General features: G+C 46.9%; 2 protein-coding genes across 2 annotated transcripts in view; both read left to right on the top strand.

Annotated features, from left to right (window-relative positions):
- Positions 1 to 17449, top strand: part of LOC139249355 (zinc finger protein 239-like) — a 49688-nt gene that overhangs the window by 15550 nt on the left and 16689 nt on the right. The window lies entirely within an intron of this gene.
- Positions 5748 to 12392, top strand: LOC139249368 (zinc finger protein 664-like). Its single transcript, XM_070872368.1, has 2 exons — positions 5748 to 6001; positions 11374 to 12392. Exon 2 carries the CDS (start codon positions 11709 to 11711, stop codon positions 12072 to 12074), a length of 366 nt encoding a protein of 121 aa, XP_070728469.1. The 5' UTR covers positions 5748 to 6001; positions 11374 to 11708; the 3' UTR covers positions 12075 to 12392.

Genomic DNA, 17449 nt, shown 5'->3' with positions numbered 1-17449 from the left:
TGGTCCCAAATGGTTTGCTGGCACTGTCATAGCCAAAGCAGGGAGTCAGGTGTTTCAGGTCAAACTTGCCAATGGACTAATGTACAGAAATCATTTGGACCAAACCAAACTGCGATTCACAAACAGCCACGAGCAACCTGATTAGGACACCACCAACTTCGACCCTCCAACATATACACAAGCGACAACCGACATCACGGTTTACCACGAAACTGAACTCACCATCCCCAGCAGCCCGGCAAGGGCAGCTGTCCAGCTGTCCAGCGAAGAACCAACCAACTCACCCACAACTGCATTTGTACCGAGACGATCGACAAGGGAGTGAAAAGCCCCAAATCGTCTCACCCTGTAAATAAGAGTACTATTGACTTTGGGAGGGAGTGATGTCATGTATGCAACCCCAGGCAACCTGTATAATACTGCCACCAGAGGGCTTACCTGTTGGATCCCAGCATCCCTTGGGAGCACTACATATAAGCTGGCCTCCCACACTGTACCAACACTTTGGAGTCTGAATAAAGGAGCTCAGGTCACACTTACTCATTGTCTACATTATTCAGTTGCATTACTTTATTATGAGCATAACACCACCGATCTCTGAGCTCTCTTCCTGTTGATTCCCAGGGCAATCAATCACCACTCGCCAACATTATGCTGCCAGATTAAGTTGAGGGGCTCAGAGGAGGTAATAAATTGAGGCCGTGAATCTGAGTTAAGAAATAAAATTAGAGAAGCATGAATAAATGAATGAGTAGAGGCAACATAAACTAAAGGGTACAATCCTAAAGGGGGTGCATGAACAGTGAGCGGGTTTACGCACACAAATCGCTGAAGGTGGCAGGACAGGTTGAGAAAGCAGTTAAAAAATTTACAGGATCCTGTGCATCACAGAGGCATGGCGTACAAAAGCAAGGAGGTTATGATGAACCTTTGTAAAACATTAGTTCAGCCTCAACTGGAGCATTGTGTCCAATTCTGGGCACCGCACATTAGGATGTGAAGGTCTTAGAGAGGGTGCAGAAAAGATTGACAAAAATGATTCATGAGATGAGGGACTTCAGTTACGTGGATAGACTGGAGAAGCTGGGGTTGTTCTTCTTTGAGCAGAGACGGTTGAGAGCAGAGTTGATAGAGGTGTTCCAAATCATGAGTGGTCCAGACAGATTAGATAGAGAAATACTGTTCCCGCTGGCAGAAGGGTTGAGAACCAGAGGAGACAGATTTATGGTGATTGGCAGAAGATCATCATCATCATAGGCAGTCCCTCGAATCGAGGATGACTTGCTTCCATGTTAAAAAGTTCACACGTGTTTCAATGAAGCACCTAAAATTCCAGGTCCAAACTAAATCTTGAAGGGTGGAAGATGCCTGTGCGTGGAATTTTTAACGTGTGGTGACCATTGCATGCCAGCCACCACAGCCTTGACAGAGCTAGGTCTTGGTCCAGTGGCAAGGATTAATCAAGACGACTGGAGACCAGCTCTGCTGCACGGACCTAGTGCGCACACAAATCGCAGTGTGGGCTGGTCCATGCTGCACCTGGGTCCTCACCTCTTCTAGGCCCTGAACTTGCACCTCTCCTGGGCCCCGATCACGTCCCTCTACAATCTCTCGCCGCTCCTTCACCCCGACCTCGCCGCTCCTGCTGTACCTGCCCACGCTCCAATCACTGAGCTGGACCTTGGTGACGGCCCTTTTCACTGCCATTGCTCACCTGCTGCAGCACATTCTGCTCCCTGGAGTGGTACGCCGCCACGCTGCTCCTTCCGCTCCCCGGCCTGCTTCAATGGTGGTCGCAGGCCGGGGGCCGCTCAGACTGCTGGTCTAGGCCACCATGCTGCTGCATCCGCTCGCTGGCCTGCTCCGATGGTGCTCGCAGGCCGGGGGCCGCTCAGTCTGCTGGGCTAGGTTGCCATGCTTCTCTTTCTGCTCCCCGGCGTGCTCCAATGGTGGTCGCAGGCTAGGGTCTGCACAGACTGCTGGGCCAGGCCGCCATGCTGCTCCTTCTGCTCCCCAGCCTGCTCCGATGGTGCACTCTTTGGTAGACTGCGGGTAAGGCACACAAAGAAACTACACACAGGACAGTTGAACAGCTTCTCCCCAGTGTGAATTCGCTCGTGTACCAGTAGGTGGGGTGAACGAGACACACACACACCCGAGTGAGTGTTCCAGTGCACTGCCTGTGAAAATAGCTTTAACCAGTTACACAGCCTGAAAAAACATCGCACCATTCACAGTGGGGAGAAACCGTACACATGTTCTGTGTGTGGATCAGGCTTCAACTGATCGTCCAACCTGGAGAGACACAAGGACACCCGCACCACGGAGAAACCGTGGAAATGTGGGGATTGTGGGAAGGGATTCAATTGCCCCTCTGCACTGGAAACTCATCGACGCCGTGACAATGGAGAGAGGCCGTTCAACTGCCCTGAGTATGTGAAGGGATTCACTCGTTCATCCAACCTGCTGGTACATGAGCGAATTGGCAGAAGAACCAAAGGTGATGTAAGAAAAATCTTATTTATGCAGCAAGTGGTTACGATTTGGAATGCACGGCCTGAAAAAGGTGGTGGAGGCAGACTCAATCACTGCTTTCAAAAGGGAGTTGTATAATTATCTGAAAGAAAACATTTGCAGGGCCGGAGGAAAGGGCGGGGCAGTGGGACTAGCTGGGAGCCAGCAAGGGCTGGAATGGCCTTCCGTGCAGTAACCATTCTGATTGTGTGAGCAGAACACATAAGTCTGGTCCCTGACTCAATCTAAAGCGTTCCTGATTGTGAGCACCTCTGTTAAACCTGCCCTGCACCTTCACAGCTCCAAGGAGAACCACTTTAGATGTTGCAGCCATCATCTTATTGAATGGCGGGACCAAAAGCCGATTCATCTCCTATATCGGATGTTCTCATGTATTCATGTCACTGGTCCCCATCCTGCACCTGATGGCCTCCCTGCAGTAAGATGGCCGCCACGCATGCTCCCTGCCCTGCAGTGGGACAATGGCAAGCATTGTGACGTCGAGGAAGCCCCGCTGCTGTCGCTCCCTGCGGTGAGCAGTCCCGCGCTACCCAAAGATGGCGGCCGAACTCCCCGCAACCCCCGACAGTAACCAAGGCCCGTCCCCACCCGAAGGTGCCCCGCAGCCGCCACTCGCCGACTCGGCGGCCAAATCTCGCTGCCCGCGTGTGTCCGTGAGTCCACAGGGAGACCGGGCGCGCTGCTCGGGCCGCTCCTCCATCCTCCACAGCAGCGGCGAAACGTCCGTTCATCCGCGGCCAATAGGCTGGCCCGCGCCTGCGCACAACTCCGCCCCGAGCTCAAAGGTCGCGAGCGGAGCCCACCAACAAACGGCCAACCGCCCGCGCGCGCGCAGCACTCAGCCCGCAGCCAATGGCGAGGCGGCGCGGGGCACCAGCCCACCCAGCGCGCGCTGCTCCGCGCCAATCAGTGCGGGCGGGGCCGCGGCACCAATCAATCAATTGGCGAACAATCCAGGGCGCGCGGTGCTGAAGGGAAAGTGTCTCTGGCGACACAAACAGAAGATGCTGGAAGTGTCCGCGGCTCAGGCAGCATCTGTGGGCAGCGTCAGAGGGGGCGGGGGCGGGGCCGGGGCCGGGGCCGCGGCCTTCCGTCACAACTGGAGAGTGCTGGGAAAGAACAGATCCTGAGGGAGCACTGAAAGGGGGAGGGGGAGAAAGGACAACAGGGAAGGTCTGTGATAGGGGGAAAGGGAGAGATTAGAGAGACAAAAGGGAGGATGGGCCGAATTCAAATGGTACTGGCAGGAGTTAGAACAACATTAGTCAGGATAGGGTGTGAATGGTGGGATAATGATCAGTGGGCACTGGAGACAAGGAAAAAATACAGGCTCGGTGGGTGGAGACCATGAGAAATAGGAGCGGGAGTGGGCCACCCGGACCCCGAGCCTGCTCCCCATTCAATAAGATCATGGCTGGTCTGATCATAGACTCAGCTCCACTTTCCTGCCCGCTCCCCAGAACCCTTTACTCACTTATCGCTCAAAAATCTGTCTATCACGGCCTTAAATATATTCAATGACCCAGCCTCCACAGCTCTTTGGGGTAGAAAATTCACAGATTTACAACCCTCTGAGAAAATTAATTCCTTCTCATCTCAGTTTTAAATTGGCGGCCCCTTTTTCTGAGACTATGTCCACTAGATACAGAGAAAAATTTGCTCTACACTATCCCATCAAAAACTGCCTGGGCACGTACAGCACGGGTTGGACAGGAAGGTTTAAGCTAGGCATTCCAGAACTTGGGGCCTGGGCAACAGAAGGTACAGCAAACAAAACCACCAATGGTTGAACAATTAGAATTAGGGATGCTCAGGAAGACAGATATCTCATGGGCGGGATGGGGGGGAGCAGATGTGGGGCTGGAGGAGTTTACAGAGCTAGGGAGGGGCGAGGCCATGGAGGGAGTTGAAAATAAGTATTCGAATTTTTAAATCAAGGCGTTGCTTAACCAGTAGCCAATGTCAGTCAGCGAGCACAGGGGTGATGGGTGAGCTGGACTTGTTAGGACATGGGCAGCTGAGTTTTGGATCAACTCTAGTTTATGTAGGGTAGAATGTGGGAGAAGTGCATTGGAATAGTCAAGACCAGAAGTAACAAAGGCATGGATCAGGGCTTCAGCAGTGGATGAGTTGAGGCAGGGGCGAAGACGGGCGATGTTACAGAAGTGGAAATAGGCAATCTTAGTTATGTTGTGGATATGTGGTCAAAAACTTATTTCAGGGTTAAGTATGACACCAAGGCTGTGAACAGTCTGGTTCAGCCTCAGAAAGAAGTTGGGGTGAGGGATGGAGTCAGTGGCTTGGGAAAGGAGTTTGTGGAAAAGACAATTACAAATATTAGAATATTTCACAGGCTATCACGTGTAAAATGTGTGGATGAGTTTTTTAAATTCAATCGGTTCCAAAACTGGGTTAATTGACACAGAAAGTAACGGATTTCAAGTCTTATGCAAGACAGTTCAATAACGGGGTGATTCAAAGGATTTCAGCTGTGTTTAAAGTGAGAAACTGCAGTTAAGTCTACTACAACCACAACTCATGTACTCAAACGGAACAAGTTTGGGGTTTGTTATGATAGAAGGTGAACTAGGTGAGAATTGCTAAAAGTTAGATTCAGAAAAATCACTAAAATGGAACACCGATTGGTCTCCTCTGATCATGGAGGAATCAAATATTCGACACGCTGTGTTTGAAACAAAGATAATTTATTCAACTTTTATACAGGGTATTAATTTCCAGCTCAGGTATAGGGGTTATTAAGATTATCAGAAACAAACAAAAGCTGCCAGAATGAATATGGTTCAGTGTCCAATGCAATCACAATAAATCCTGTTCTATTTACAAATGCAGCCTATCTCCTCAGGCCATTTAAAACTGAGCTGAGGAGGAATTTCTTCTCTCAGAGGGTTGTAAATCTGTGGAATTCTCTGGCCCAGAGAGCCATGGAGGCTGGGTCACTGAATATATTTAAGGCGGAGATAGACAGATTTTTGAGCGATAAGGGAGTAAAGGGTTATGGGGAGCAGGCAGGAAAGTGGAGCTGAGTCTTTGATCAGATCAGCCATGATCTTATTGAATGGGGAGCAGGCTCGGGGGGGCCGGGTGGCTCACTCCTGCTCCAATGTCTCATGGTCTTATCTATCCAGCATGCCCCGCGGGGAAGAATGTGTCGCACCCAGACTACAGGAGCTCAATGCGCAGGCGCGGGCCCTGCCTGGCTTTGGAGGAGGTGACACGTTTTGGACAAGCTCCTCAGAAGTGTCTTTTTCAGCGGTACGGAGCGGAGTAATTGACCAGCGGGGAGCAGGGGAGGCTTCATAAACAACCCGTGCCCGCCGCAAGCCCGGAATGTTTACCGGAATATCGGTGGTTGCAGCTTCTGGGATTTCTACCGGTCATAGGCCCAGGCTAACGGCGGCCATCTTGGTGGAGGAAGGCAGAATCAGTGCTCCGCTATTTTGATTCTGTGAGTAGCACAGCGCATGCGTGGCCATCTTTGTGCAGGGACGAAGTGAATAAAGAGAACTGAGTCAACACCTTCAGGGGAGGGGAAACCAGTGAGTGTGGAACTGAACCCAGACAGAATCAGCGTCTTCAGGCGAGGAGAGGGGAACCAGCGAGTGTGGAACTGATCCCAGCCACAGTCAGCATATTGATGGGAGAGAGGGGAAACAGTGAGTTTAGAACTGATCCAAGCCAGAGTCAGCACCTTCAGGGGAGGAGAGGGAGGGGAACCAGTGAGTGTCGAACTGAACACAGCCAGAGTCAGCACCTTCAGGGGAGGAGAGGGAGGGGAACCAGTGAGTGTCGAACTGAACGCAGCCAGAATCGGTGGTGAAAACTGGGAGTGGAGGGGAAACAGGTTAGACCATAAAAAATAGGAGCAGGAGTAGGCCATTTGGCCCCTCGAGCCTGCTCCCCATTCAATAAGGTCATGGCTGATCCGATCATGGACTCGTCTCCACTTCCCTGTCTGCTCCCCATAACCCTTTACTCCCTTATCGCTCAAAAATGTGTCTATCTTCAACTTAAATATATTCAATGACCCTTTGGGGCAGGGAATTCCATGGATTTCCAACCCTCAGAGAAGAAATTTCTCCTCATCTCAGTTTTAAATGGGTGGCCCCTTATTCTGAGACTATGTCCCCTAGTTTTAGGTTCCCTGATGAGTGGAAATATCCTTTCTCCATCCACCTTGTCGAGCCCCCTCATAATCTTAAGTTTCAATAAGATCACCCCTCGTTCTTCTGAACGCTAATGTGTATAGGCCCAACCAACTCAACCTATCCTCATAAGTCAACCCCCTCATCTCCGGAATCAACCCAGTGACCTTCTCTGAACTGCCTCCAATGCAAGTATATCCTTTCTTAAATGCGGAGACCAAAACTGTACGCAGTACTTCAGGTGTGGCCTCACCAATACCCTGTACAGTTGTAACAGGACTTATCTGCTTTTATACTGTGAGGTTATCCACTTTGGTGGTAAAAACAGAGAGACAGACTATTATCTGAATGGTGACAGATTAGGAAAAGGGGAGGTGCAACGAGACCTGGGTGTCATGGTACATCAGTCATTGAAGGTTGACATGCAGGCACAGCAGGCAGTTAAGAAAGCAAATGGCATGTTGGCCTTCATAGTGAGGGGATTTGAGTACAGGGGCAGGGAGGTGTTGCTACAGTTGTACAGGGCCTTGGTGAAGCCACACCTGAAGTATTGTGTACAGTTTTGGTCTCCTAACTTGAGGAAGGACATTCTTGCTATTGAGGGAGTGCAGCGAAGGTTCACCAGACTGATTCCCAGGATGGCGGGACTGACGTATCAGGAAAGACTGGATCAACTGGGCTTGTATTCACTGGAGTTCAGAAGAATGAGAGGGGACCTCATAGAAACGTTTAAAATTCTGATGGGTTTAGACAGGTTAGATGCAGGAAGAATGTTCCCAATGTTGGGGAAGTCCAGAACCAGGGGTCACAGTCTAAGGATAAGGGTTAGCCATTTAGGACCGAGATGAGGAGAAACTTCTTCACCCAGAGAGTGGTAAACCTGTGGAATTCTCTTCCACAGAAACTTGTTGAGACCAATTCACTAAATATATTCAAAAAGGAGTTACATGTTGTCGTTACTACTAGGGGGATCAAGGGGTATGGTGAGAAAGCAGGAATGGGGTACTGAAGTTGCATGTTCAGCCATGAACTCATTGAATGGCGGTGCAGGCTCGAAGGGCCAAATGGCCTACTCCTGCACCTATTTTCTATGTTTCTACTCTATCCCGTTTGCAATAAAGGCCAACATTCTATTTGCCTTCCTGATTACTTGCTGTACCTGCACACTAACTTTTTGTGTTTCATGCAAAAGGACCCCCAGGTCCCTCTGTACTGCAGGCACTTTACAATATTTCTCGATTTAAATTATAATTTGCTTTTCTATTATTTCTGCCAAAGTGAATAACCTCACATTTTCCCACATTATACTCCATCTGCCAGTTTTTTCCCACTCACTTAGCCTGTCTATATCCCTTTGCAGATTTGCTTTGCCACCCATCTTTGTGTAGTCAGCAAACTTGGCTACATTACACTCGGTCCCTTCATCCAAGTCATTAATATAGATTGTAAATAGTTGGACACCCAGCACCGATCCCTGCAGCATCCCACTAGTCACTGTTTGCCAACCAGAAAATGACCCATTTATCCCGACTCTGTTTTCTGTAAGTTAGCCAATCTTCTATCCATGCTAATATATTACCCTCAACCCTGTGAGCTTTTATCTTGTGCAGTAACCTCTCATGTGGCCCCTTATCAAATGCCTTCTAGAAATCCAAATACACCACATTCACTGGTTCCCCCTTATCCACCCTGCTCGTTACATCTTCAAAGAACTCCAGCAAATTTGTCAAACATGATTTCCCTTTCATAAAACCATGCTGACTCTGCTTGATCGAATCATGCTTTTCCAAATGATCCGCTACTGCTTCCTTAATTTTGGACTCCAGGATTTTCCCAACCACAGATGTTAGACGAATGGTCTATAGTTTCCTGCTTTTTGTCTGACTCCTTTTTTAAATAGGGGCATTACATTTGCAGTTTTCCAATCTGCTGGGACCGCCCCAGAATCCAGGGAACGTTGGTAGATTACAAACAATGCATCCACTATCTCTGCAGCCACTTCTCTTAGGATTCTAGGATGTAAGGCATCAGGTCCAGGGGACTTGTCCGCCTTTAGTCCGAATACTACCTCCTTTATGATTGTGGTAAGTTCCTTCCCCCGCTATAGCCCCTTGACTATCCATTGTTGGGATATTTTTGGTGTCCTCAACCATAAAGACTGATACAAAATATATGTTCAGATTTTCTGCCATCTGCATGTTCCCCATCACTGATTCCCTGGTTTCATCCTCTAAGGAACCAACATTTACTTTAGCCACTCTTTTACTTTTTATATACCTGTAGAAACTCTTGCTATTTGTTTTTATATTTCGTGCTAGTTTACTTTCATAGTCTATCTTCCCTTTCTTAATCATTTTTTTAGTCATTCTTTGCTGGCTTTTAAAAGCTTCCCAATCTTCTGTCCTCCCAATAGTTCTGGCCACTTTGTATGCCCTTTATTTCTTTAGTTAGCCACGGATGGATATCTTTTCTTTTACACCTTTTCCTCCTCACTGCAATATATTTTTCTTGAGAGTTGCGAAATATTTCCTTAAATGGACGCCACTGTTCATCAACTGTCCTACATTTTAATCTATTTTCCCAGTCCACATTCGCCAAATCTTCCCTCATATCTTTGTAATCGGCATCATTTAAGCTTAGAACGCTGGTTTGAGATCCAATTTTCTCGCCCTCCATTTGAATTTGAAATTCAACCATGCTATGATCATTCCAAGGGGGTCCTTTACTCGGAGATTGATTATTAATCCTATCTCATTACACAGGACCAGATCTAAGATAGTCAGCACTTCAGAGGAGGCGAGGGAGAGGAAACCAGTGATTGTAGAATTAAACCCAGCCAGAGTCAGCACCATCAGGGGAGGGAGAGGGAGGGGAACAAATGAGTATAGAACTGAACTCGGCCAGATCTTGCTCATTCAGGAAAGGAGAGGGAGAGGAACCAGTGAGTGCAGAACTGAACCCAGCCAGAGTCAGCACCATCAGGGGAGGGAGGGGAACCAGTGAGTATGGAACTGAACCCAGCCAGAGTCAGCACTATCAGGGGAGGAGAGGGAAGGGAACCAGTGAGTATAGAACTGTACCCAGACAGAGTCAGCACCTTCAGTGGAGGAGAGGGAGGGAAACCAGTGAGTGTGGAAATGAACTCAGCCAGAGTCAGCACCTTCAGGGGAGGAGAGGGAGGGGATCCAGTGAGTGTAGAACTGACCACAGTCAGAATGAGCACCATCAGGAGAGGAACCAGTGAGTGTAGAAATGAACCCAGCCAGAGTCAGCACCATCAGGAGAGGAGAGGGAGGGGAACCAGTGTCTTAAATTTATTCAATGAGCCAGCTTCCACAGCTCTCTGAGGCAGCAAATAGCACAGATTTACAACCCTTTGAGGGAAGACATTCCTCCTTATCTCAGTTTTAAATGGGCGGCCCCTTATTCTAAGATTATGCCCCTAGTTCTAGTCTCCCCTATCAGTGGAAACATCCTCTCTGCATCCACCTTGTCAAGCTCCCTCATAATCTTATACGTTTCGATAAGATCACCTCTCATTCTTCTGAATTCCAATGAGCAGAGGCCCAAACTTCTCAACCTTTCCTCATAGGTCAACCCCTCATCTCTGGAATCAACCTCGTGAACCTTCTCTGAACTGCCTCCAAAGCAAGTATATCCTTTCTTAGATATGGAAACCAAAACTGTACGCATTATTCTTGGTGTGGCCTCACCAATACCCCGTATAACTGTAGTAAGACTTCCCTGCTTTTATACTCCATCCCCTTTGCAATAAAGGCCAAGATTCTATTGGCCTTCCTGTTCACTTGCTGTACCTGCATACTAACCTTTTGTGTTTCATGCAGCAGGACCCCCCAGATTCTGTTGTACTGCAAATTTTTCTCCATTTAAATAATAACTTGCTCTTCACTTTTTTTCTGCCAATGTGCATAACCTCACACTTTCCAACATTATACTCCATCTGCCAAATTTTTGCCCACTCATTTAACCTGTCTATGTCGTTTTGCAGGTTTTTTGTGTTCTCGCACATTGCTTTTCCTCCCATCTTGGCTACATTACACTCGGTCCCTTCACCCAAGTCGTTAATATAAATTGTAAATAGTTGGGGTCCCAACACTGATTCCTGCGGCACCCCACTAGTTACTGATTGCCAACCCGAGAATTTATCCCGACTCTCTGTTTTCTGTTCGTTAGCCAATCCTCTATCCATGTGAAAATATTACCCGCAACCCCATGAACTTTTATCTTGTGCAGTAATCTTTTATGTGGCACCTTGTCAAATACCTTCTGGAAGTCCAAATACACCACATCCACTGGTCCCCTTCATCAAAGCCAGGGTCAGCACTTTTAGGGGAAGAGAGCGAGGGAAACTAGTGAATGTGGAACTTAACGCAGCCAGACTCAGCACCCTTCAGGGGTGGAGAGGGAGGGGAACCAGAGAGTGTAGAACTGAACCCAGCCAGAATTGGTGGTGAAAACTGGGAGTGGAGGAGAAACAGTGTAGAAATGTGTGATGGTTTGGATTTCAGCACAGCAGGAGGGACAATGTGTGGGACAGGGATTTACAGCTTTGGAAGAACAAGAAAGGAAAGAATGTTCCATGGAAACTAGATGTGTCTATCCTGAATTTCTGTTTTGTACTGACTGTGATGAGTTTTATTATCTCCTTTTACAGAACATTAGAAGGGGAGATTTTCAGACAGGAAACGAAAACCAAACATCACGTCAAGATCTGACGGAGTCAATCGATTCATCAGGACCTGAATATCATCGGTCTTTGAAAGTGGAAGGAGAAATGTTTGTCTGTTCTGTTTGTGGGAAAAGATTTCAAACATCACTGTGACTGAAAAAGCACCGAGACACACACACCCAAGTGAGTGTTCTAGTACACTGCCTGTGGAAAGAGCTTTAACCAATTACACAGCCTGAAAAAACATCGCACCATTCACAGCGCGGAGAAACTGTAAACGTGTTGTGTGCGTGGACGAGGCTTCAACCCATCGTCCAACCATGGAGAGTCACAAGGATACCCGCATCATGGAGAAACCGTGGAAATGTGGTGACTGTGGGAAGCTATTCAGATCACTGTCTAAGCTGAAAATTAATCGACGCAGTCACACTGGGGAGAGGCCATTCACCTGCACTGAGTGTGGGAAGGGATTCACTTGTTCATCCACCCTGCTGAAACACCAGCGAGTTCACACTGGGGAAAGGCCATTCACCTGCACTGAGTGTGGGAAAGGATTCAATGTGTCACACGACCTTGTAAATCACCAGCGAGTTCACACTGGGGAGAGGCCGTTCACCTGCTCTGAGTGTGGGAAGGGATTTACTCAGTCATTCACCCTGCTGACACACCAGCGAGTTCACAAGTGACTGCAGGGGTTGTAATCTGCTGTTATTACTGCTGTTAATCACATCCTGACTGAACCATGTTCATTCTGACAGTTGGGGTTTGTTTCTGCTGATGTTCATAACCCGAAAACTGGGCTGGACTTTAATATTCAGGATATATTGCTGATTGTGTTCTCGGGGCTGCAGTTACCATTTAAGAAACGCTGTGTGTTATCTTTCCCCTTAATTCAGCAATTCTCAACAGAAAGTTAGTTTAAAATGATGAACTTTTACTTTAATCCTAAATTGATCTTTAGTACAAAATCTGCAATAGTGTGTGAAAGTTTCTACTGAATAAAATGTCCAATTAGAAAGAGCTTGCTGAAATTCTTACTGACTTGCACATTACACACAGTGGCCCCGCCATTATCCACCAGAAAGAAGGGGAATGGGAATTAGTGGGGAATCAATGTCCCCAAATGTTGCCCCTCCCGTCTGGTGCAGCAATCCCCTCGGCATGGGAATAGAGACAAGTCCAGACCAAAACTGTGCGCAGTGCTCCAGGTGTGGTCTTACCAACGGCCTGTACAGTTGCAGCAGGACTTCCCTACTTTTATACTCCACCCCCCCTTGCAATAAAGGCCAGCATTCCATTTGCCTTCCTGATTACTTGCTGTACTTGCATGCTAACTTTTTGAGTTTCATGTAGAAGAACCCCCAGATTCTTCTGTACATAGAAACATAGAAAATAGGTGCAGGAGTAGGCCATTCGGCCCTTCGAGCCTGCACCACTATAAGATCATGGCTGATCATTCACCTCAATATCCCTTTCCTGCTTTCTCTCCATACCCCTTGATGCCTTTAGCTATAAGGGCCGTCTCTAACTCCCCCTTGAATATATCCAATGTACTGGCATCTACAACTCTCTGCGGTTGGGAATTTCACAGGTTAACAACTCTGAATGAAGAAGTTTCTCCTCATCTCAGTCCTAAATGGCTTACCCCTTATCCTTAGACTGTGTCCCCTGGTTCTGGACTTCCCCAACATCGGGAACATTCTTCCTGCATCTAACCTGTCCAGTCCCGTCAGAATCTTAGACATTTCTATGAGATCCCCTTTCACCCTTCTAAACTTCAGTGTATAAAGGCCCAGTTGATCCAGTCTCTCCTCATGTGTCAGTCCTGCCATCCCGGGAATCAGTCTGGTGAACCTTCGCTGCACTCCCTCAATAGCAAGAACTTCCTTCCTCAGGTTAGGAGACCAAAACTGAACACAATATTCTAGGTGAGGCCTCACCAAGGCCCTGTACAACTGCAGTAAGAGCTCCCTGCTCCTATACTCAAAAGCCCGAGTTATGAAGGCCAACATACCATTTTCCTTCTTTACTGCCTGTTGCACCTGCATGCCAACTTTCAATGAGTGATGTACCATGACACCCAGGTCTCGTTGCACCTCCCTTTTTCCTAATCTGCCATTCAGATAATATTCTGCCTTTGTGTTTTTGCCCCCAAAGTGGATAACCTCACATTTATCCACATTATATTGCATCTGCCATGCATTTGCCTACACACCTAACTTGTACAAGTCACCCTGCAGCCTCTTAGCGCCATCCAGTTTAATCTCATCTGAAAACTTGGACATATTACACTCAATTGAGATAATCACCAGCATTAGTGGGGTAGTGCTGGACAGGCTAATGGGACTCAAGGTGGACAAGTCCCCTGTTCCTGATGAAATGCATCCCAGGGTTTTAAAAGAGATGGCGGAAGTTATAGCAGATGCATTCGTTATATAATCTACCAAAATTCTCTGGACTCTGGGGAGGTACCAGCGAATTGGAAAGCAGCTAATGTAACGCCTCTGTTTAAAAAAAGGGGGCAGACAAAAGGCAGGTAACTATAGGCCGGTTAGTTTAACATCTGTATTGGGAAAAATGCTTGAAGCTATCATTTAAGGAATAAATAGCGGGACATCTAGATAGGAATAGTGCAATCAAGCAGACGCAACATGGATTCATGAAGGGGAAATCATGTTTAACTAATTTACTGGAATTCCTTGAGGATATCACGAGCATGGTGGATAGAGGCGTACCGATGGATGTGGTGTATTTAGATTTCCAAAAGGCATTCGATAAGGTGCCACACAAAAGGTTACTGCAGAAGATAAAGGTACGCGGAGTCAGAGGAAATGTATTCGCATGGATAGAGAATTGGCTGGCTAACAGAAAGCAGAGTCGGGATAAATGGGTCCTTTTCGGGTTGGAAATCAGTGGTTAGTGGTGTGCCACAGGGATCGGTGCTGGGACCACAACTGTTTGCAATATACATAGATGACCTGGAAGAGGGGACAGAGTGTAGTGTAACAAAATTTGCATATGACACAAAGATTAGTGAGAAAGCAGGTTGTGTAGAGGACACAGAAAGGCTGCAAAGAGATTTAGATAGGTTAAGCGAATGGGCTAAGGTTTGGCAGATGGAATACAATGTCGGAAAATGTGAGGTCATCCAACTTGGAAAAAAAAACAGTAAAAGGGAATATTATTTAAATGGGGAGAAATTACAACATGCTGCGGTGCAGAGGGACCTGGGGGTTCTTGTGCATGAAACTCTTTTGAGTTTACCTGCGAAAACATAAAACATTAAACGGTGCCACCCGACCTGGGTGACACTCCAGACATTTACAAGGCCCTTTTTTCCCCCCCCCTTTTTTTTGTTTTTTTTTGTGTTTTTCTTTTTTGGTTTTTTTTTTGGGCACTAAAATCACAATTTTCCCCAGTGCTTCTTGTGCATGAATCCCAAAAAGTTAATTTGCAGGTGCAGCAGATAATCAGGAAGGCGAATGGAATGTTGGCCTTCATTGCGAGAGGGATGGAGTACAAAAGCAGGGAGGTCCTTCTGCAACTGTACAGGGTATTGGTGAGGCCGCACCTGAGTACTGTGTGCAGTTTTGGTCACCTTACTAAAGGAAGGATATACTAGCTTTGGAGGGGGTACAGAGACGATTCACTAGGCTGATTCCGGAGATGAGGGGGTTACCTTATGATGATAGATTGAGTAGACTGGGTCTTTACTCGTTGGAGTTCAGAAGGATGAGGGGTGATCTTATGGAAACATTTAAAATAATGAACGGGATAGACAAGATAGAGGCACAGAGGTTGTTTCCACTGGTCGGGGAGACTAGAACTAGGGGGCACAGCCTCAAAATACGGGGGAGCCAATTTAAAACCGAGTTGAGAAGGAATTTCTTCTCCCAGAGGGTTGTGAATCTGTGGAATTCTCTGCCCAGGGAAGCAGTTGAGGCTAGCTCATTGAATGTATTCAAGTCATAGATAGATAGATTTTTAACCAATAAGGGAATTAAGGGTTATGGGGAGCGGGCGGGTAAGTGGAGCTGAGTCCACGGCCAGATCAGCCATGATCTTGTTGAATGGCGGAGCAGGCTCGAGGGGCTCGATGGCCTACTCCTGTTCCATGTTCTTATGTTCTTATTCCTTCATCCAAATTATTAATGTATATTGTAAATAGCTGGGGTCCCAGCACAGAGCCCTGCAGCACACCACTTGTCACTGCCTGGCATTCTGAAAAGGACCCGTTTATCCCGACTCTCGGCTTCCTGTCTGCCAACCAGTTCTCTATCCACGTCAGTGCATAACCACCAATACCATGTGCTTTAATTTTGCACACCAATCTCTTGTGTGGAACCTTGTCAAAAGCCTTTTGAAAGTCCAAATACACCACATCCACTGGTTCTCCCTTTTCCACTCTACTAGTTACATCCTTAATAAATTCTAAAAGATTTGTCAAGCATGGTTTCTCTTTCATAAATCCATGTTGATTTGGACCGATCCTGTCACTGCTTTCCAAATGCGCTGTTATTTCATCTTTAATAATTGATTCCAACATTTTCCCCACTAATGTCAGCATAACTGATCTATAATTACCCGTTTTCTCACTCCCTCCTTTTTTTAAAAAGTGGTGTTACATTAGCTACCCTCCAGTACATAGGAAATGATCCAGATTCGATAGACTGTTGGAAAATGATCCCCAATACATCCACTATTTCTAGGGCCACTTCCTTAATTACTCTGGGATGCAGACTATCAGGCCCCGGGGATTTATCGGCCTTCAATCCCATCAACTTCCCGAACGCAATTTCCTGCCTAATAAGGATATCCTTCAGTTCCTCCTTTTCACTAGACCCTCGGTCCCCTTGTACTTCCGGAAGGTTATTTGTGTCTTCCTTTGTGAAGACAGAACCAAAGTATTTGTTCAACTGGTCTGCCATTTCTTTGTTCCCCATTATAAATTCACCTGAATGTGACTTCAAGGGACCTACGTTTGTCTTCACTAATCTTTTCCTTTTCACATATCTATAGAAGTTTTTGCAGTCAGTTTTTATGTTCCCGGCAAGCTTCCTCTCATTTTCCCTCTCCTAATTAAACCCTTTATCCTCCTTTGCTGAATTCTAAATATCTCCCAGCCCTCAAAATTGCTGCTTTTTCTGGCCAATTTATATGCCTCTTCTTTGGTGTTAACACTATCCTTAATTTCCCTTGTTAGCCATGGTTGAGCCACCTTCCCCGTTTTATTTTTACTCCAGACAGGGAGTACAATTGTTGAAGTTCATCCATGTGATCTTTAAATGTTTGCCATTGCCAATCCACCGTCAACCCTTTAAGTATCATCTGCCAGTCTAAATTCCTTAAGTTCAGGACCCTTGTCTCTGAATTAATTGTATCACTCTCCATCTTAATGAAGAATTCTACCATATTATGGTCACTCTTCCCCAAGGGGCCTCGCACAACAAGATTGCTAATTAGTCCTTTCTCATTACACATCATCCAGTCTAGGATGGCCAGCCCTCTACTTGGTTCCTCGACATATTGGTCTAGAAAACTATCCCTAATACACTCCAGGAAATCCTCCTCCATCATATTGCTACTAGTTTGGTTAGCCCAATCTATATGTAGATTAAAGTCGCCTATGATAACTGCTGTATGTTGATTGCATGCATCCCTAATCTCTTGTTTGATGCTGTCCCCAACCTCACTGCTACTGTTTGGTGGTCTGTACACAACTCCCACTAACGTTTTCTGCCCTTTGGCATTCCGCAGCTCCACCCATACAGATTCCACATCATCCAAGCTAATGTCCTTCCTTACTATTGCGTTAATTTCCTCTTTAACCAGCAATGCTACCCCACCTTCTTTTCCTTTCTGTCTATCCTTCTTGAATGTTGAATACCCCTGGATGTTGAGTTCCCAGCCTTGGTCACCCTGGAGCCATGTCTCCGTGATGCCCATGATATCATATTCATTAATTGCTGCCTGTGCAGTTAATTCGTCCACCTTATTCCGAATACTCCTCGCATTGAGGCACAGAGCCTTCAGGCTTGTCTTTTTAAGACACTTTGCCCCT

This window comes from Pristiophorus japonicus, unplaced genomic scaffold, assembly GCF_044704955.1.
Source record: "Pristiophorus japonicus isolate sPriJap1 unplaced genomic scaffold, sPriJap1.hap1 HAP1_SCAFFOLD_308, whole genome shotgun sequence".
Taxonomy (NCBI): domain Eukaryota; kingdom Metazoa; phylum Chordata; class Chondrichthyes; family Pristiophoridae; genus Pristiophorus; species Pristiophorus japonicus.
Note: the sequence above shows the minus strand (reverse complement) of the source record. Positions and strands in the feature narration are given on the sequence as shown.

Coding starts and splice junctions, on each gene's coding strand:
- LOC139249368 (XM_070872368.1), top strand. CDS start 11,709: ATGGAGAGTCACAAGGATACCCGCATCATGGAGAAACCGTGGAAATGT.